Consider the following 22,500-nt stretch of genomic DNA (forward strand, 5'->3'; position numbering starts at 1 on the left):
GTTCTTCTAGTAAATGGGTTTGAAATTTTTCTAAATTACTTTTCAGGCTTCTAATATTGGTATGAAACAATGAAAGTCCATCGGTTGAATTAGACGAAAACTGGAATTGTCTTTTTGAATGACAGAAACTATGGGGAGAAAAGTATCTACAGCTGATAGCTGTGGTATAGGGATCAAAGTCAGACGTTCTATCGGGAAATCGCCAAAAATTATTTCTATTATCGATTCAAAACTCAACAAAAGCTGCAAGTAGTAAATAGTTCTCACAAACTGCAAAAGTTCGTCATGATTCTACACTCGAGCTGAACAAAAAACTATCAAACACGAAAACAAAAAACCCTAGTGATCGCTTCTCGAGAAAACACAGTCTAGTTACTGCACTACCACACGTACGCAATGCGTTCCTACTTTAAAAAATATCCCGTATCTCCTCAGTCCCCCCCCCCCCCCCCCCCAAGCCAAAAATCCCATATCCCCACAACTTTTTTACCTAAGTTTTCCCAGTCCTGATCGCTTTTCGGCCTTTTTGGCTAAGATTAGTTTCTCGGACAATGGCTACGTACTACGTACGGTACTTTTGTCAGTGCCGTAAGGGGTAAGTACAGAACAGTTTCGAACTGAACCGAACCTGTTCTGGCACAGAGGGTAGGGAACTGCCCGTGGTTTACCAGGGAGGATGTTGAAGATTCGGTCTGATCGACACATAACTAACAACTGCGCTGCGCTTGTTTCTTCAATAGATTGAAGTTGTCCTTTCGTAATATGTGGTACACGATATTGTTTTGGTATCATAAATCATTACAGTGTCATGGTAGATATCTTTGCTAGATACCCCCTGAGAAGACATGTGGTTCAGTAAAGTACTTAACCCAGAACGATGGAAGAAAGTAAAAGCAAATCGAGAAACATTTAGCTTCAAGGCTGACAAGTTGATCATTTACAACTTCTTTTTCATCACAACCTTCAGCGTGTACTCTAAGCTTCTGACAGCTTTCCAAGACCAATTTGCATTGAAGTTAATGCCTTTCCGGCGGGGTTAGTAACTGGATGGAAGACGTCAAAAGATGCAACTTGCTGTCAGGAACATACGACCAAAAATTCTATTTTAATGCCCAAAAATGCGAACAAAGCAAGGCACAGATTTTGTTAGCTGCCTTACATGTATGCAAAACAAATATTTACGCAAAAGTAAATAAATATTGATATGTAGTTTTTAAGGAGAGCAGAAGGAACTTTTAGGAAGTGTCGATCGAGAATAAGACAATTTGCGAGATGAAGACATCATAAATTTTGTGCCACGAATAAAATACAAGTTACCATCAGCGAAAAACATTTCGGGAGATTTTTGTACGTTCAATCTGAGTTCAATTTTTCTATCGTACTTTTCGTCGTACAAGTAAAATCACAAAATCGAAAGTGACATCGATTTTAGCGGCCGCCTGTGATCAAGTTACCTTGCGTGTTTAATACTGACAACTCACGAAACAAAGGATGCATCTGTGACAAAATGACGGCAAGACACCGGGTTTTTGTTGGTTTACTTTTTTTCTTTCAAGTTTTAATAAAGTTCGACAAGATACATGTGCGAATTTAACACAAAGATCTCAATCGTTGATGTTAGCCCAGGTGTCAGCTGAAGTTAAGCTCCTCCGAATGAGGTTAGTACTTGGATGGGGGACCGCTGATTTCATTTTTTATTTTGTTTGGCCGTTGAAAGCTATTTTCTTATTTTCTGTCTACGTCAAAACGGCTGAACAAACCGGTTCCCAAGAAATATTGGAGCATTCGTGCTATGCAAAATACTTCTAATGAAGTATTCGTTCTGTGCAAAATACCGTAATGTTCACAGCGGAACACACAAGTATAAGTACGAAGCAAGATCTAGAAATAACGTAGAAAATTTTTCTTACCGCTTAAGCTTGTCTTTCTCAAAGAAAAAAACGTCTGTCCACTTTATCGAATATTTTAATACTGTGTCAATCATGGCCGGCGGAAAGATTCCACAATAAATAATTGTTTTCCTCCTTGCAACAGAACTGTGTCGCGGTGGCCGAGTGGTCTAACGCGCGCACATGATCGCGAAGCGCAGGGAAAGTTTCTAATTGGGGCAGGGAAGTTCGGACATACCGAAGGGTATAACGGTAAATTCACCCGATCGGAGCTTAATTCAATATCCGTGGGGTATGCACATTTGTGACTACCAACAAAAAAACATAAAATTTGACACCAGCCCGGTTTTAAGACGTGGTATGCCTTCGGCATTCTCTAGAAGTGTGTTGTCTTCGTATGTCTTTAGTTGGACAGAACGCGCTGGTTTGCCGCTTGTTGAAAGGGATTTTCCAGTCACGGCCACCCAAGCCCAAGTACACTGAGGATTGTGATGTCCGAGTGGTATTAGCTCACCTGGCTACTCTTCATCCTGTTGATTCACGACACTCAAAACACTTCCGGTCCGTTAAAACTTGTTATGTTGCTGTTATTAGTATCAGGCCAACAAGGCCAGACTATTCATCTGTTAGACATAAACCACATGGTTGCAACTGATGACAAATACACATTTGTCATGCGTCAACCAAACCAAACCGGGGGTAACTCACCCTCGAATTGCTTTGGAGTCATTTCAACAATCCTCTATTTGTGTTGTAACTACTCTTAAAGAATACCTTGTGAGAAGCAAAGCATTGAGAGTAAGCGGCCAGTCACAGTTGCTACTAAGCTATGTTAAACAGTAGAAACCCGTAAGCGGGGATACAGTTACTAGAAGGGTTATGCACAATCAGTCTTATCATGTCTGTGGGATGCATCATTTACATAAAGCGGCGTAAATAATCAAGTGGCATGTTGTTGTTTCTTCATGTCCGTGTTGCTTTGAAGTCTCGTGGAATCTCTCAGCATGGTAACAAGCTGAGGTACAATTTGAAGGTTAAACGAGACTTACCTGTAAGCTGAAGTTTGATTGTAATTCTACTGAGTTACAGGATGCTGAGAGATTACATGAGCTGTTGGGTAACACCTACATTCAGTCTTTAAGACCTGATTGGCGCATGTGCTTGCTATCTCATGTAATCTCTCAGCATCCTGTAAGTCAGTAGAATTACAATCAAACTTCAGGTAAGTGTCGTTTAATTTTTAAATTGCACGAGTACAATGATAAAAATTACGAGAAATGAAGTTGAGAGGTTTTCAACTCTTTTTAACGACATAGTCACAATGCAACACTTGCTGCAATTAAAACGCATTTGCCACTTATCTGCCCATGAAAAAAGAGAATCTAAATCTGATTGAAGCTGTTCAGGTGATTTAGGAGAAAAGAGTCCTAGATAGATGATGCAATCGTCAGCAAACAGGCGGATTATTGAAGAAATGTTATCAGATAGGTCATTTATGTAAATAAGAAAAAGTAGATGCCCCAAGGGAAACTTGTGATGATCATTCAGGTCTCTCCTTTCAGCACGCAACAACCACACCACTTCGTTCCACGATTATATCCTTGACTGGAAAAAATCTAATTCCTTATGTAGTCTCACTCGACAGCAGAACAAGATTCTCCAATACAAACTGCTTAATCGGATAATTTACACCAACAAATTGTTACAAATTGTTATTGTTGTTCGAAAACAAATAATTTACCACTATCGCCTTAAAAATTTTTTGCCGACATTGTCTCATCTGATTACTAAATTAAAGCACATTGAATCTATTGAGCGATCTAAAGCCAAAAAGAACAATACACTAAAAACCGGATGTGGAAGTCTTTCTTTTGCGCTCAATGGTACAACGCGTTAAACAAATCCAAATCCAAACAAATCAAACAAATCCAAATCCCAATAATGTAAACTTTCGAGTGTCTGGAAGTTTTAAAGATAAAGCATATGTGTGATACAGTCTGTGTATATGCCTTAGTGTAGTAGTATATAACGTACGAAAGCAAACCAACAAAATGAATTGTACGAGAACAAAAATAAAATTATCAATGTTGAAAACAAATAATTTCCCACAATCGCCTTAAGAATTATTTGCCGATATTGTCTAATCCAATTACTCAATTAAAACACATTGGAGCGATCTGTAGCCAAAAAGAACAATACACTAAAAACCTACGATGGGAAGTGTAAGCCTTTCTTTTGCGCTCAATGATACAACGCCTTAAACAACTCCAGTTGAGTAAGTTACCAAATAATGTAACTTTCGAGTCTTTCGGAGTTTTTAAGATGAAGCATTTGAGTAATACAGTTTGCATGTAGGCCTTAGTGTAGTAGTATATAAAGTACGAAAGCAAACGAACAAAATGAACGGTAAGAAAACATAATGTGCACATAATAAAGTATTATTATTATTATTATTATTATTATTGTTATTATTATATTTTGACATGTTACTGGCATGCACATGTACAGACAACAAGTCACATCATCCCTTGTGCCTGCAGTCCTCAGGATGTACATGTATATTCCCAAAAAACCTCTGTCGTTGGTAGATATCTCTTACATGTACATAATTAAGTCCAGTGACACAAGAATAACACAAAATTTCAAAGCTATAAGTTTATCTGAAGTTAATTATGAGCACGTACATGAACATAATAAAGTAGAGTCTTGTGTTTTGCCATAATTTAATCTGTTCAGTGAAAAAAGTCAATAATTATTGAAGCTATGTCAACTCTCTTTCCATGAACGTTTCTTATGTCTAGTCCAGTTCACTCATCTTAAAGGGGCTAGGTCACGCTGTTTTAGGTAATTTTGTTATTATTATTATTATTATTATTATTATTATTATTATTATTATATAATGAAACCAATAGACTCTCGACAGGCCTACGACATGACTTACGACTGTCGCAGCGTTTTAAAACGTGTTTTAAAATGCTACGAAATTTTTTCTGACGTACACAACAATCGTAAATCATGTCGTGGGCCTGTCATAAGTCGCATGGGACAAAAATCGTACCATGTAAATCGGCCCTTATCCTTCTTCTTCCATATTATATATCGGAACTGAAGATGGCTCGCACCTCCGACATGAATCGTTCCAGCGAAACAATCCTCCGTGAAGTGTTTCGAGCAAATGTCAAAACGGCCTGGGGGATTGAAGTTTGCTCGGTGAGCGGAGACAAATCTTTTCCATTGAGCTCTTATAAAACTTGGGTTAACAAGGATATTGTATAGCGAAATTCCCGCTTTAGGGTTGGAAGGATTGCTGCAACCCTGCACAACGCAACGACTACACGGCATAATCTTTTCCAAGGCAAGCGTAGACAAGAACACACCACGAAGGATAAAACATGAACCTCGCACTCCTCTTCGGTTTACTAAAGTAGCCACGTTTGTTTTGATGTCTTGATTGGATGACGTCACATCCTTCTCGACCCAACTCTCTCTTTTGAACACGGCCAGTTTTGAATTGAATAATGGCGAGCAATCATATCGAGAATTCGTAGTTCAAAAAGTCGGACTTCTCGTCAGAGTCATGGCTTAAAATTTGGCATGGTAGGTACTTATAATACATACTTTCGAAATATAAAAGAAAAGGTAAGGTAACTTTTTGATCAAAGTACCACTTTAATTATTCATGTTATATCTCACTTTGTTACACTATTTATTGCTCAACTTTAGTTTATTTCTCATTGTACAACTGACGATGGATGATGTTTCATCCGAAACATGTATTGATTAAATATGAATTTCAAAAACATCGTATGGATCATCAAAGCGATATCTTACTTCGTGCTGCTACGAAGTTTTGGTATTATTATCATTATTATTATTATTATTATTATTATTACTATTTGTTGTTACATTACTACATTATGTTTACATTATGTTCTCTTACAGTTCATAGAAAAAGATCTGCAATGCAATTTCGTGATGTTTCATCCGAAACATGTATTGATTAAATGAACCATTTCTCCAAAGTTTGTCGTGGCAAACCCAATAATCGGTCCAAATCTTTGCACCCAAAGAAAACGTCAAGAGGTAAATACCATGTCAGGTCTGCAGATGTTGACGTGTCTCCGAGTAGTGAAATGTCATCTCTAGCGGGTGTTTATAGTGACAACAGTGAAGAGGATACTTTTAACATTGGTGCACAGGGACACGAAGCTGGCAAGCCTATCTTTCAGGTCACCATCATGAACACACCAATCCGCATTATGGCAGATTCAGGAGCAACCGTGAATATCTTAAGCAAGAGAGACTTTGATGGCCTTAAATCAAAGCCACAACTGGTTGAAACAAGTGCCAAAGTGTATCCATACATGTCTGATAAGCCACTAACCCTGTGTGGAAAGTTCCGAGCTACTGTCACCAGTGGTAGCTGTTCATCCGTGGAAACATTCTATGTCGCAAAGGGTTCATCAAGCTCCATACTTAGCTGGACAATTTCACAAGCATTAGATCTTATTAAAGCTGTTAGTACGGTCGAACCTCCTGTTAGCCTGCCACCTGATGCCCAAGATTTTCTCAAGGAATTTCCTAATCTAACCAGTGGAATGGACAAGTACACAGGTGAACCAGCACGCATACATATAGATGAATCTGTCAAACCCGTGGCTCAGCCACATCGCCGAGTCCCTCTCCATGTAAGAAAACAGGTGGAGGAAAAACTCAAACAGCTCGAAAATGATGACATCATTGAACGCGTAGAAGGCCCCACCCCTTGGGTGTCGCCAATTGTTGTTGTACCCAAGCCGAATAAACCGAACGAGATTAATAGAATTTGCTATCATCAGGGAGTGACACATCATACCATAACCTGCGTCAAGAACATCAGTGATGACATCTATGTTGGGGGCGCAGACCAAGACACTCATGACCGACATCTGAGACAAGTGTTCCGTCAACTCCAGGAGAGTGGTCTGACAATAAACTTACCTAAGTGTCAGTTTCGAGTTCCCACTATGCTCTTCTTTGGCCATGTGTTCTCTGAAAAGGGCATGTCACCTGACCCTAAAAAGGTAGAAGCTCTTCAAAATGTTGTGCCACCAACCAATGTATCTGAAGTATGAAGCCTCCTTAGCTCAGCTGCATTCTGCTCTAGGTTCATCAAGAATCTTGCACGACAGCTGACCTGTAATGGAGTGAAGTGGCAGTGGACTGAGGAAAAACAGTCATCATTCGAACGCCTAAAAGCGGCACTATCTACCAAGACTACCCTTGGATACTTCGATCCAAAGAAACCTACTTCCATCTTTGTCGATGGTAGTCCCATGGGTTAAGGTGCTGTCCTGGCCCAGAAAGATGTTTCGACTAATGAAGTGACACCTTTGCATTATGCCAGTTCTCCACTGACACCAACTCAAGCTAGATATCCACAGATTGATCGTGAAGCTTTGTCAGTTTACTGGGCTGTAAAGCGCTTTCACCTGTTCATCTATGGAGGGGAATTTAAAGTAATCACAGACCATCAACCTCTGGTTTCCTTGTTTAACAACCCCACCTCTAAACCGTCCGCCAAGATAGAACGTTGGCTACAGCAGTACCGATTCACAGTAGAATATCGCCCTGGTGCCTCAAACCCAGCAGATTATGCTTCGAGACACCCAGTAGGAGACTTGGAAACTCACAATTATGAAATCGAGTCTGAAGACCACATCTCTTTTATCACAAGAAATGCAGTACCAAAAGCTGTAACATTGTCTGAGGTAGAATCTGCAACCGCAATGGATCCAGTGCTACAAGCGGTTATATCTGCAATGAAATCTGGTTGCTGGCGTAAGGCGCCACCTTGGTGTATCATTATCTGAGCTATCCCGCTATGAGCAAGTCAAGGAGCAATTAGCCTGCACTGAAACTGTCCTGTTAAAATCGGATCGTTTAGTAGTTCCTGCTGCACTACAAGAACGAATTGTTGACATCGCCCATGAAGGTCACTTGATTTATTTCTCATTGTACAACTGACGATGGATGATGTTTCATCCGAAACATGTATTGATTAAATATGAATTTCAAAAACATCGTATGGATCATCAAAGCGATATCTTACTTCGTGCTGCTACGAAGTTTTGGTATTATTATTATTATTATTATTATTATTATTATTACTATTTGTTGTTACATTACTACATTATGTTTACATTATGTTCTCTTACAGTTCATAGAAAAAGATCTGCAATGCAATTTCGTGATGTTTCATCCGAAACATGTATTGATTAAATATGAATTTCAAAAACATCGTATGGATCATCAAAGCGATATCTTACTTCGTGCTGCTACGAGGTTTTGGTATTATTATTATTATTATTATTATTATTATTATTATTATTATTATTTGTTTTTACATTACTACATTATGTTTACATTATGTTCTCTTACAGTTCATAGAAAAAGATCTGCAATGCAATTTCGTGGGTCAGCTACGCCAGTACAATAGAATCATATGTTCAAGGTGAATTATTGGAAAAGCGTTAATGTGGATTGAAAATCAATCTTAAACTAAAACTGCTGACTTAACATCATTACTTTTACTGTAACCTTACCCGCTGCAAAAAGCCTCCGCAAGTTGAAGACGTGAGCCAAAGAACTTTGCCATTTCTTTGTCAAAAGTATTCTCCTCTCTCTTGCATTCATTGATACAAGCCAATGCAACCTCCAGATCACTGCCATCTGGGTTGACTTGAGTAGCTATACCAGCGATAAGTGCCTTGACTGTTGTTTCGCACTTTTGAGCCAACATACCACTCGTAAACATCAGCACCTGCTGGAACTCACCAAAAAATCTGATATCATCAATTAAGCAATCAACAGAGATTTTCTCATCAAGAAGCTGACAACAGAGATAATGTGCTGCGAAGAATTCCTGAAAGCTCTTGTGCAGGAAGCTATAGCTTCGACCAGGTCTTCGCTTACTTCGTCCAGCCTCCACTGACAAAAATCCGAGGCCTGATTTTAAATCGCTTGAGAAACCCTGAAATGCGTTCTGGTCAAAACACATGCTATCGTTCTGCAAACCCTCCATGGCGATACTGCCAAGTTGCTCCAGTTCAACTTGGTATAATGCTACAAGGTCTTGATCTGTTTCTGGTAATTTCAGCCTTAGCCTGTACCTTCTCAGCACGCATTCAACTATTTCAAGGTAAACCAGAGTTCTACTTTCAGGTAATTTTCCTCCAAAGTCTTCACAGAGGAGGCAGAGAAGAGCAGCGTTTAACGGATTTGCTGTAAGGTCTTGTAGGCTTTTGTCAGAGTCCAGTTTGTCCAAGAGCTTTTGTGCCAAATCTTCTTCCCCTTCTCTGAAATACCTCTCAATGAAATTTTTGGCATCGGTTTTGGTAAACCCTTCTACCTCTAACAGGGTGTGGCAGCATTCTCGTACTGTCATTCCAACTTCGTGTCGTGCAGTAACCACTAAGTAAGACTCTGGAAGAACTCTTCCTTGAATGATTTCTTTATAGATCGACAATTTGCTTCTGGGTAACTCATCTAACCCGTCAAGCACCAGTAAAACCTTTGACTGGTTGTCCCGAATGAACGCGAAAAATCTCTCTTTCTCTTCTTCGTTCACTTCTCTCGGTAACAGCTGATCATCAATAGCCTCCCATAGGCTAAAGTTGATGTCTTTGCATTTTAATAGAAGCACAAGTAAGACATCAGGAAATGATTCGCCACCTTTGCGTTCCTTGGCCCAGTTGAAAGCAATCTTGTGACAATACGTTGTCTTTCCCATGCCTGGCTGCCCTTCAATCAAGACCCTTTTCGGTTGTGAGCATTCTTTATGCGGTTGAAATATTTGAAACATGTCAACACTCTCATCAGTTTTTATTCCTCGTTCTTTTTTTCTACTGACAAATTTGAGTCTTGTAAAAATGTTATCGAGATTGAATCGAAACTCTTCACACCACGGGAAAGGCGCCAGCCATCCTTCACGGTCTTCGTAAAGCTTGCGAATAAGGCTAATGTAGTTTACAAGATCAATAGGATCTGAAATTGAAAAGTAGTTGGTTAGGTCAAACGAAAGTGAAGAACTTCACCCAACCGGCCTTCGGGAACACCGCCAAGAAAGATTCCAAAGATAAGTGGTCTCTTTTCTATAGGATCCTAACCCCCTCTACAGTAATCTTGTGTATGTAAAACATTATCCTACGGTGTCTGTTGTATTGGTGAGGCGAAAATCTAGGTTATGGTTATATTTATATCTATCGTCTGTGTATATGGGTGATAAATATAGTCAGATTTGGTGGCGCTCTGCCCACGAGCAGATGGCAAAACTACTCAGAAGGGTTGAAATTCAACCGGTTAGTAGGTTCCATGTGAGCAGAACAAAACTATTGCACAGTTCTCTGGGAACATGTCCGGTAAAAACCCTTTGAAGATTTGTCCGGTATCGTGTAAACGTAGCCTAAGAAATCAAATTATATCTGCCGTTTCTTCATGGCGATCATGCAATTTTCTGTCATTTTACTCTCTTTAGCAGTTTTCTCCAAAGTAATTGAAGCTGTGTTGATTTATTTTAACTATGATTAACAAAGATCAGCGAAGCTAATCATCAAAATATCAAAAAGCTGTGTAGTGGTGTCTTTCGCCGCTAGGAAACAGACGCTGCTCTCTTCTATTTCACTCCCTGAATGAGTGTCGAACACATTTGCAATAATCTAAGACCACAGCTAGTTTACCTCTCAGTTATATACTAGAGTTTATCCATTTCTTTCGACACAAGCGCTGCTATAGAAATCCAGTCTTACTGATATTTTAACCTTCAGACTGTCACAACCAACCTTGCTTATCTTTCAGACATTCTTTGCTGTTCCTTTCGCATGGCTGAAGATGCTTCACCATCTCTAAATAAACCGAGGAATAAGATAAACACACCAAACTGTCAAGTTTAATTTAAGTAACTCTGTAATGGCAGTGAGAGGGAAACGTATGAAGGAGTCATCTTCTTTGCTTTACGGGGTCGAGTGACAGCACGGCAAGAAAATCGACGGATAACCAAATATGAACCCCAATGTGCCGCGACTGCATGTCTTGAAATTAGCTATAGCTCTAGAAATACTTCATAGAAATAAATGCTTATTTTCAAGATTCATTAGTACATAATCCAAACGTTTTTCAATCAGGTCTCATATGGCCAATAAGAACGAACTGATACGGTCAGCAAACCAACTGTACAAACATCAATGCGTAACTCCGTCCGTCTACGGCCCGTTAATAGGGAGCTTTAGCAACAACGACGGGAACGGCAACGAGAACGTCATCTCAAAACATAAATTCGCGTTATTGTAATCACTTTGGAACTATTCAAAGGTTTTTAACATAACAATGGTGTGGCCGTACCTCAAGAATGAAACCAATATCAATCACGCTTAATTTAAGCATAGTTAATGCATAGAGATGGTTATGAAACTCGACAAATCTTTTTGTTTCATGTTTTTGTCTGTATTTTTGGCCTTGACGGTGCACAAAACACACCTTCGATCAAGAAGATAACCAATCAAAATTTTCGATTAAATTATGCGCACCTAATTTGCGAGCCCGTGTGAAGCGTTAACAAAAAATTGCGCACTGTCACTGTCAATTCAACATCGATTGTGACAAAATTGTTCTCGCTTTTGAAGGTTTTAAAGTTTCATAACTAGTCCCTCGATTAACTGTGATTTAGGGGAAAAAATGAAAATTTATCTCCAAGTGCTGACGTCGTCCATAAAACCTCAAATTTGCTTCTTTTACGTTGTTGTTTTGCTGATGACGGCAAACAAATGGACAAAAATGAAAAATGCACGTGCAGGGCGTGCAAAGCTATTGTTTATTCAAATTTATTTTTTCACATTAAAAATGCTTATTTGTTGCCGTCGTTGTTGTCTTTGCTACAGCTCCCTAACGATATGCAAGAGTCATAACGTCATGCACAGAAAGCTAAAGAAGGACTGCGACCTTGACGGATCGTGAAGTGAGTATTCAGTTTGCATACTGTAATGTTCGTATAAACCGGAAGTTATTGATACCGGATGTTCGCTAGGAACTATGGGATATATCTAACAGAACGATCATGGCATCCACCTATGCTGTAACACGTCTTCTTGCAACTGTTTATTAAATCTTTGTTAATCATTTGCATCGTGTTTTGAAATCCATTCAAAACATCACAAATGGCGACGAGGATGGGATGCAAGTAATCGAAAAAGGAAATCTTTACGTTTAAAGTGTTAAATCAACCGGAAAATCCTACCGATCAGCCTTGTTTTCAATGCCTGCAGATTCTTCATCAACCACTTCCCCTTCGTAGCCTTCAGCAACCTCTGCAATGGCAGTTAACCTACCGACCTTTCCTGAGTTTGATCTTCAACCAAGAGATACAGTACCCGTTCGCTTTGAGAAGTATGTCAAGCGTTTGGACAACATGTTTAGAGCAATGAACATTACCCGAGCATCTCAAAAGAAAGCCATGTTGTTGCATTACGTGGGAGAAGAAACCTGTGATGTGTTTGAGACCCTTACCGTTCCAGAACTGCCGGAAGGAAGTGACGAATAAAAGACTGCCGTAAAGGCTCTTGCTGACCATTTGGAGCCTCAAAAGTGTGTGGATTATCACGTGTATGTCTTTCGTCAGGAAACCCAAAAGTCTGGCAAAAATATTATCGAGTTTTACACACATCTCCAGCTGTTAGCACGCAAGTGTCAATTCGCCGATCCCGAACTGGAAATGAAGCGGCAGATTATTCAAGGAACCTCATCGCTTCGCCTGAGACGTAAGGCAATCGAACAGAGCCTCAATCTTGAGAACTTGTTGAAAGTAGCTCGCGCCATGGAAACCGCCGACGAACAGACCAGTGAGATGGAGGGACAGCAATCCAATGCACTGGGCTATGGTAGAAATAAAGCAACCGACGTTCAGCAGAAAGAGAATTCTTGTGGTCTACCAAAGTCTGGATTGCGTAACAATAGGTGTGGTTTATGAGGTGGAAATTACCCACATCAAGGAACTTGCCCTGCTCAAGGTAAAAAGTGTTTGAACTGTGGCAAAATGAACCATTTCTCCAAAGTTTGTCGTGGCAAACCCAATAATCGGTCCAAATCTTTGCACCCAAAGAAAACGTCAAGAGGTAAATACCATGTCAGGTCTGCAGATGTTGACGTGTCTCCGAGTAGTGAAATGTCATCTCTAGCGGGTGTTTATAGTGACAACAGTGAAGAGTATACTTTTAACATTGGTGCACAGGGACACGAAGCTGGCAAGCCTATCTTTCAGGTCACCATCATGAACACACCAATCCGCATTATGGCAGATTCAGGAGCAACCGTGAATATCTTAAGCAAGAGAGACTTTGATGGCCTTAAATCAAAGCCACAACTGGTTGAAACAAGTGCCAAAGTGTATCCATACATGTCTGATAAGCCACTAACCCTGTGTGGAAAGTTCCGAGCTACTGTCACCAGTGGTAGCTGTTCATCCGTGGAAACATTCTATGTCGCAAAGGGTTCATCAAGCTCCATACTTAGCTGGACAATTTCACAAGCATTAGATCTTATTAAAGCTGTTAGTACGGTCGAACCTCCTGTTAGCCTGCCACCTGATGCCCAAGATTTTCTCAAGGAATTTCCTAATCTAACCAGTGGAATGGACAAGTACACAGGTGAACCAGCACGCATACATATAGATGAATCTGTCAAACCCGTGGCTCAGCCACATCGCCGAGTCCCTCTCCATGTAAGAAAACAGGTGGAGGAAAAACTCAAACAGCTCGAAAATGATGACATCATTGAACGCGTAGAAGGCCCCACCCCTTGGGTGTCGCCAATTGTTGTTGTACCCAAGCCGAATAAACCGAACGAGATTAATAGAATTTGCTATCATCAGGGAGTGACACATCATACCATAACCTGCGTCAAGAACATCAGTGATGACATCTATGTTGGGGGCGCAGACCAAGACACTCATGACCGACATCTGAGACAAGTGTTCCGTCAACTCCAGGAGAGTGGTCTGACAATAAACTTACCTAAGTGTCAGTTTCGAGTTCCCACTATGCTCTTCTTTGGCCATGTGTTCTCTGAAAAGGGCATGTCACCTGACCCTAAAAAGGTAGAAGCTCTTCAAAATGTTGTGCCACCAACCAATGTATCTGAAGTATGAAGCCTCCTTAGCTCAGCTGCATTCTGCTCTAGGTTCATCAAGAATCTTGCACGACAGCTGACCTGTAATGGAGTGAAGTGGCAGTGGACTGAGGAAAAACAGTCATCATTCGAACGCCTAAAAGCGGCACTATCTACCAAGACTACCCTTGGATACTTCGATCCAAAGAAACCTACTTCCATCTTTGTCGATGGTAGTCCCATGGGTTAAGGTGCTGTCCTGGCCCAGAAAGATGTTTCGACTAATGAAGTGACACCTTTGCATTATGCCAGTTCTCCACTGACACCAACTCAAGCTAGATATCCACAGATTGATCGTGAAGCTTTGTCAGTTTACTGGGCTGTAAAGCGCTTTCACCTGTTCATCTATGGAGGGGAATTTAAAGTAATCACAGACCATCAACCTCTGGTTTCCTTGTTTAACAACCCCACCTCTAAACCGTCCGCCAAGATAGAACGTTGGCTACAGCAGTACCGATTCACAGTAGAATATCGCCCTGGTGCCTCAAACCCAGCAGATTATGCTTCGAGACACCCAGTAGGAGACTTGGAAACTCACAATTATGAAATCGAGTCTGAAGACCACATCTCTTTTATCACAAGAAATGCAGTACCAAAAGCTGTAACATTGTCTGAGGTAGAATCTGCAACCGCAATGGATCCAGTGCTACAAGCGGTTATATCTGCAATGAAATCTGGTTGCTGGCGTAAGGCGCCACCTTGGTGTATCATTATCTGAGCTATCCCGCTATGAGCAAGTCAAGGAGCAATTAGCCTGCACTGAAACTGTCCTGTTAAAATCGGATCGTTTAGTAGTTCCTGCTGCACTACAAGAACGAATTGTTGACATCGCCCATGAAGGTCACTTGAGCATAGTTAAAACTAAGGCCCTCCTGCGAGAAAAGGTGTGGTTCCCATGCATGGACAAGATGGTTGAAACAAAGGTCAAGGCCTGTTTACCGTGCCAAGTTGTCACCCCAGTGTACGCTAGAGAGCCTGTTCAAGTATCAACTCTTCCTGACAGCCCTTTTGATGAAGAAAGCATTGACTTTGCGCATGTTGAGGGTGAAATCCTACTTCTACTGGTTGATGATTATTCAAGGTTCCCGTTCGTAGAACCAGTGTCGTCAACGTCCGCTAGTGCTGTCATACCTAAGTTAGCTCAGCTATTTGCTACATTCGGAACTCCAAAGATTGTTAGATCAGACAATGGTCCACCTTTCAGAGGAGAAGAGTTTGCCAAGTTTGCTCATGCGCTCGGTTTTAACCCCATTATGGCCTAGGGCCAACGGTGATGTGGAGAGATTCGTGAAAACACTGAAGAAGTGTCTTAAAGCCGCTAAAGTGGAAGGAAGAAACTGGAGAAAGGAACTGCAAGCGATTCTGAGAAACTATCGCACCTCTCCTCATCAAACCACTGGTGTGGCCCCAGCAGTATTGTTACTGAAACGTCCTGTGGGTAACAAGCTACCACAGACCAACTTCGTTGACCCTGTGTCGGAGATCGTCCGCGAGCGCGATTTCTCGCAGAAATCCAAGTTCAAGGCTCATGCTGACAGCAAGGTCTATGTGAAACCCAGCACTATCTCACCCGGTGAAACCGTACTACGTAGTGAAGAGACCATTTACTGCGTCTAAAGGTGCAACTGTTTACAACCCTACCCCTTTGACTGTAGTGGATAAGAAAGGCAGCATGATTAATACTCAGAACGTGAATCGCACAGTTACCAGAAATTCCTCTTTCTTTAAAACTCTGGACCAGTCAGTCATCAACCATGATGATGATCCGTCCCGTGACAGTGGTCTCAGCATTCTGGCTGACATCAAACACCAACAAGAGCTGCCTGCTGCACGCACACGTGCGCATGCTTCTGACCCGTCAGCATCAAAACCTGTGAGTTCCCCTGGCATGCAAGCTAATCCTACAAGTTCATTTAGCCCTATCCCAGCGAGCAAAGCTAGTGCGTCTCACCGGTTGGTCAACCACCATCGCGTAGATCTTCCAGGAAACGAGTTCCCCGTCAGATTCTTGATTTGTAGGCCTAGATTCTTAGTCAACTGTGAGCTCTGAACTATGACAGTATAGTGTGTTAAGTTAACAATGCTGTCGCCTGTACAAAAACATTTGTTTCTGTTGGACTTTGATTTCAGTCAGTAGTCATAGTTTCATGGAAACTGATTAGTGAAGTTTATTTTATTTCTTTCCATATTACTCTAGAGAGTTACCCACTAGGGGGAAAGAGATGTAATGTTCATATAAACCGGAAGTTATTGATACCGGATGTTCGCTAGGAACTATGGGATATATCGAACAGAACGATCATGGTGTCCACCAATGCTGTAACACGTCTTCTTACAACTGTTTATTAAATCGTTGTTAATCATTTGCATCCTGTTTTGAAATCCATTCAAAACATCACACATACGAACCAACAAATGCATCACATTATAGTTGTCATCAAGTCTTGTTCTGGCGGCGCTAACATTACATAGCTGTCATATTGCGGTTAAGTTTGCGGATACGTCCACCAATTCTGTATGCACTCGGTGTAGGGCGAATGTCAAATGATTTTTATTGTATACGTTTCCTTTTCCTTGGTTACTTTTTTGGTTTCATGGATGTAATGCATCACTGTACCATCAAATGTTTTAAGAGCGCAAGGTCTAGAAAAGCAAACACCAATTTTTTTTTTTTCGGTTTTGCGCCATAGCATTACGCTATTCATCGCTCACTAGAAGAGTAGGGAAACACCTCTTGGAGAACAGAGGTCACGAATAAGATGAATTAATGACAATGTACCTGCAATGTACCTGCATACGGAAGGAACGCAAACAAAGGTAAGAATCGATCAGACCGCATTTACCCTGTCTTTTATTCTCATGATAAAAATTGTCAAAGAAGCAGACAAAATTTTTAGGCAGACTTGTTTACCACTGTAAAGGCTCCTGCTGCAAGGAGAAATTGGCACAACAAATGATATTGCAATTCAATTATTCATAATAATATTATATAACACCTTCATCTCAGAAATTAGGCTATATAATTCTTTAAACAGCAAATACCTTCGATCTTTCCAAGCTGTTCATTGGCTCTCTCTTGATTTCCTTTGAAGAAAAATAAGAATGATTCAATGGGCATCGATGGAACAATAATTCAATGAGACAAGGCTCTTCTTAACAAATGAAACAAAAGGAAAGTATATGATATTGGCCGGTAATTACCAACTTCATGTTCATTACAAGTCACCTTTGTAGAATTTCATCTACATGTCTACATGTTCCAGCACTAGACAAAGTCCCTTTTTCACTTATGACTGTTTATGCTTAGGTGGCCTCGTACACCAAAAGCCTCTTTAGAGACGTCACTGCCAAGCCGGCCACTTCTGCTGGAGAGAACAGGACAGCCATAACAGTGGGGCCTCCATTCCCTACCTTTTTCGAATAGTGTGTGGGTTCTTTAACGTCCCACAGGAAACGTATCAACATAGAAGATATTTGTGAGATGGGGCCTACGGTTTATAGTCCTTATCCGAGAAGACTTGAAAGTCTAACCATTTGCAGATGAAATTACAAAGGCAGCACTTCCTCCTCAGTTACTTTAACATCCTGAGTGTTGATCTGGCCAGGGTTCGAATCCGCGGCCTCCCGCATGACAAACCGATGCTCAAGCAACTGAGCTACCAGTGCACTGTGGCTAAAAATAAAGGGATTGGTGAATTCTACGATACACAGGCAACACCAAACACCATAAACCAGAAAAATAAATCTGAAATCTAGAATCGGCAATCTGGACTCGGGAATTCAGAATCCAGAATTCACGATACTTAACATTCACTGGTAAAAAGGAGACAAAAGTTCACTGAAGTTACGTACTATCCAGCGGGGTTAGTACCTGGATGGGTGACATCAAACCATACAGCTTGCTGTGTCAGAAACATAGGACCGAATTCTATTTTAACGCTCAAAAATGCGAACAAAGGAAGGTACAGATTTTGTTAGCCTGCTTTATACAAAACAGATATTGATGAAAAAGTAAATAAATATTGATACAGAAACTGAGCAGAAGCAAGTTTCCAAGAAGTGTCGATCGAGAATGAAATATTTTGCCATCAGCAACAACATTTGCGACGTGAAAACAACAAATTTTGAACCGCAAACATAAAAAATTACCATCAGTGAAAATCATTTTGGGAGATTCTTCCTACGTTCAATTTTTCTATTGCACTTATGGATGCACAAGTAAATCGCAAAATCGAAAGTGTCGTCAAATTGAGCAGGCGCCGTGATTAAGTTACCTCGCATGTTTACTCGCGAAACAAAGGATACAATTAATCTGTGCCAAAATGATAGCAACACACTCCGTTTTTGTTATAAAGCTTGACAGAAATGCGCAAATTCAACACAATCGCCTAACTCTTGAGGTTGACCAATGTTTCTGCAAAGTGAAAAATTTACTCTCCACGACGAGGTTATTTATCACCAGGTAATTCCATCGTTTTGGTAATAGCAGCTGCTTTATTATTCATCAGCGTCACAAATTCTTTTTTTTTAAATTTATTTATTATTTTTATTTTTATCATTATTTTTTTTTACATTTTTTTACTATTACATAACACTGCTAACATTTCTTACAAAACTAATATCATCATCTACAATACTTATATTACTTACAATACTTACGTAACTACTAGCATTACTTACAATACAATCGTTACTTACACTACGATTACAAACACTACAAATACTTCAGATACTCTGCCTACACAACTGATAAAACAAATCTTACTCTACATTTTGCTCTAATTACACAAGCAGCACTTACTTTTTTACAAAAAGAAAACTGGATTGTTATTCAAAAAAAGTTTCCATTTAGCCTGAAAACATTTTAAGTTTGCGATACTTTGAGAGGCTATAAGCTTTTCAATTTCACATTTTCTCTTGACTACATCTTCGAAAGGCAGAAAGAGAGGGATTTGTTTATTTTTACGACAATTCCATAAATAAAGTTTACCTAGAATGATGAAGTAGTTGAGCAGGTTAGATCTCTGATCTAATATTCCTAATATAATGTTAACATAATCCAGTTTTATTTGCTTCCTGGCTACTGTTAACCAAAAGTTTTCAAATTTAGTCCAAAATTCTGTTGAGAAGGAGCATCGATAAAAGAAATGTTCTAATGTTTCTGGAGAGGTCTGACAAAACGAACAAAGATCACTTTGAATCCTTCCGATTTTAGCTAATCGGGTATTTAAAAATAAGATGTCGTTTAAAATTTTGAACTGAAAACATTGTACAAATGTTTCAAGAGCAACTGATTTTGCCAGTAAAAACGCTTTTCGAGTCTCTTCTTCACTTAAATTAAAATCTGACATAAGTTTAACGAAACCTCTTGAATGTTTGGCTTTTTCTTTAATGAGAGAAGCATAAACGTTTTTACTCTTGCTCGTAAGAGGATCAAAATCTTTGTTTATACCACATATACCACATTTTAATTCAAGTGTATTTAAAACGTTTCTTTCGACAGTGAGATTCCTTAAATACTTTGGCACAGCGCAACGAACAGCAGACCACGTCAAGTAATTTGAGCCAATTAGCCCCTTGTCCTTTGCTATGTTAAAGGATTCAACGTTGTTCCGAGAATACATTAAATCGCTGATAAAAATCACCCCAGCATTCATATAATTATGATACCAGATTGGTTTGCCGTCTATCTTTATATTACAATTATTCCAAATTATAGAGTCATAAGCTTTAGAATCCGTTGAAAAATTTGAGCGAAATTCAGACCACCACTGCAGCATTTCTAAATAAAAAGTCGAATTAATATGGTAGTAATTAATATTATAGTTGCAGTGAAAAAAGAAGAAACCTCCATAAGGTTTGAGCAAATATCTAAGATAGCTTTTCCATGGAGACGGTTCAGGATTAAAAATTTTCGAAATCCATGCTAATCGAAGAGATCTCATTGAAGTCTCTAGATCAGTGATACTTAACCCCCCATAGTCAGAACTATTAATTGCAGCTCTCCTGGCTATTTTATCAGGCCCTTTCCACAAGAATTTATATATTCTCGTTTGAATCAGGGAGATGAAATTCGAGGGAGGTGAGAGGATAGAAAATATATATACCAATTTAGGGAGAAGAAGACTTTTAATAATTGATACTTTACCAAATAAAGAGAGACCTCTCCAGCTCCACTGATGTATTTGTTTTTTAATTTCAGTGATCTTGTCGTAAAAAGTTTTCTGAAAAGACACTTCTCTGTCATAACTAAAGTGTACCCCAAGAGCTTTTACACTTTTGCGCCATTTTAGGGATAAGGGCATCTCGGGACTGTCACGACACGAACCAATCCACAATGCCTCTGTTTTAGTATAATTAACTTTTAAACCCGACTCTTTTCCAAAACGATCAAGTAATTTAAAGAGATTTTGTGCGGATGTCAAATCAGATAAAAAGGCAGTGCAAGGCTGTTGCCTAATAGGAGCCCGGTAGCCTGGGGCTCCCAAAGAATAGCTCTGGGCGCCTTAATTTTTCACAGCAACACCTTTCACTTCATATGTTGGGCTCCTAAGTTCTCAGCATTTAGCTCTGAGGGCCCCTTTAAAATTTTCTTAGGCAGCAGCCTTGCAGTGCGATCATCTGCATATTGGAAAATTTTCCATTCCTCTAAGTCTAATTTAATTCCTTTAATATCAGTACTAGTTCGGATTGCAGCAGCTAAAGTCTCCATTGCGATCACAAATAGATATGGCGACAGAGGGTCCCCTTGCCTAACACCTCTGCTTAACTCAAAATTAGCAGAAAAAGATCCATTGTTTATGATGCAACTGGATACATTATTATAAAATGTTTTTACCCATCTTACAAGACTATGACCAAAGCCGAAAATTTCTAAACATTTAAACATAAAATTCCATTCAAGGCTGTCGAATGCCTTTTCAAAATCTATAAATAATAGTATACCCTGAATATTGAATGTTTTAGTATATTCCATGATATCTAGAATTGATCTAGCTGCTTCCCCTATGTATCGACCTGAAACATATCCAGTCTGATTGCTGTGAATTATCTCTGGTAAAATTTTAGTAATTCGTGTTGCTATCACTTTAGATGCTATTTTAGTGTCAACATTAGTGAGCGAAATCGGTCTCCAATTCTCAAGATGGGTTCTGTCTTTACCTGTTTTTTCGATAAGTGTAATGACACCTTGCCTTTGTGAGTTTGACATTTTTCACTCTTCATAAGCCTCATGAAAGCTTTCGACCACCATTTTACCAATTGACGACCAAAATACATTATAGAATTCAATTGGTAGACCATCATTTCCAGGAGTTTTACCTAGTTGGAATGTTTTAATGTTTTGACATTCTTCCATTGTTATTTTTCCTTCGCATTTCTCACTTGCTTCATTTGATAACTTTGATAAATTTGGATTTTCAAAGAATAATGCTGCATCTGGAGTGTCTAACTTTGTTTTAGAACTGCCGTACAGCTTAGTGTAGAATTGCTTTTGTGCGTTCATTATCGAGGGTGGATAGGTAGAGATAACTCCACTAATGTGTAATTTTCTAATGTATTTCTTAATATGGTTACGTTTCTCCAAATTCAAAAAATATTTACTGTTCTTTTCTCCGAGTTCGTGCCATCGTGCCCTTGCCCGTATAATTAAACCCTCAACTTTTTTGTCATACATTAATTCAAGTTCGCTTTTATATCTTTCCTTGTAATTCGCGTATTGTCGCAAGGATTATCTTGAAAGGCAGCTAATGATTCTTGATATTTGTCAGTTAATTCTCTTTCACGTTGTTGTCGAATTTGTGATAAACGTTTTGAGAAAATAATAGACTCGGTTCTAATATTAAATTTAATCCAATCCCAAATTGATCTTCGGTCTTCGAGATCCTTTGTGTCCTCAAGCCAAATAGGCAATTTATCATTGATCATCTTTTTATATTCTTCATTCGCCAGTAGCGCCGTATTCAATTTCCAATAGCCAGGACCTCTGTTATTTTCCTTAATTTTTCCGAGTTCTAAAAGTATTGCAGAATGGTCTGATTTGATCGAGGGCAAAATATCCACATTTGTAACTAAATCATGCAGTTTATCGGAGATCAGCCAGTAATCTAATCTACAAAATATAAAAGGAGAACAACGAGCCCGGGTGAAACTCTTTTGATTTGGATTTTTTATGCGCCAAATGTCATGGAGACTAAATTCATCTTGAATTTCTTCAATACATTTTACGACGTGCCTTCGGGGAACTTGAATTCCACCTTTTTTATCCAAATTAACATTCCAAGGAACAATTAAAATCCCCTCCAATAATTATGTTTTCTTCATTTCCGAAATCATTGGTTCTTAATAGATTTGAAAGTTTATGATAAAATTGAACAGCTTCCGCGTCTTTGTTGGGCCCGTAGATATTTGCAATTGT

At 39.5% G+C, this 22,500-nt stretch overlaps 1 protein-coding gene across 3 annotated transcripts in view; it reads right to left on the reverse strand.

Moving 5' to 3' along the window:
- The window catches only part of LOC137967650 (NLR family CARD domain-containing protein 3-like), a 308,047-nt gene that overhangs the window by 14,315 nt on the left and 271,232 nt on the right, over positions 1-22,500 (reverse strand). For all 3 annotated transcript variants that reach the window (XM_068814168.1, XM_068814171.1, XM_068814170.1), the window contains 3 exons: positions 17,127-17,168; positions 10,709-10,771; positions 8,474-9,914 (listed from right to left, as the gene is read on the reverse strand). In XM_068814168.1, coding sequence (XP_068670269.1) covers positions 8,474-9,914; positions 10,709-10,771; positions 17,127-17,168 — 1,546 coding nt within the window. The remainder of the gene's footprint in view (positions 1-8,473; positions 9,915-10,708; positions 10,772-17,126; positions 17,169-22,500) is intronic.

Source organism: Montipora foliosa, chromosome 8, assembly GCF_036669935.1.
Source record: "Montipora foliosa isolate CH-2021 chromosome 8, ASM3666993v2, whole genome shotgun sequence".
NCBI lineage: Eukaryota > Metazoa > Cnidaria > Anthozoa > Scleractinia > Acroporidae > Montipora > Montipora foliosa.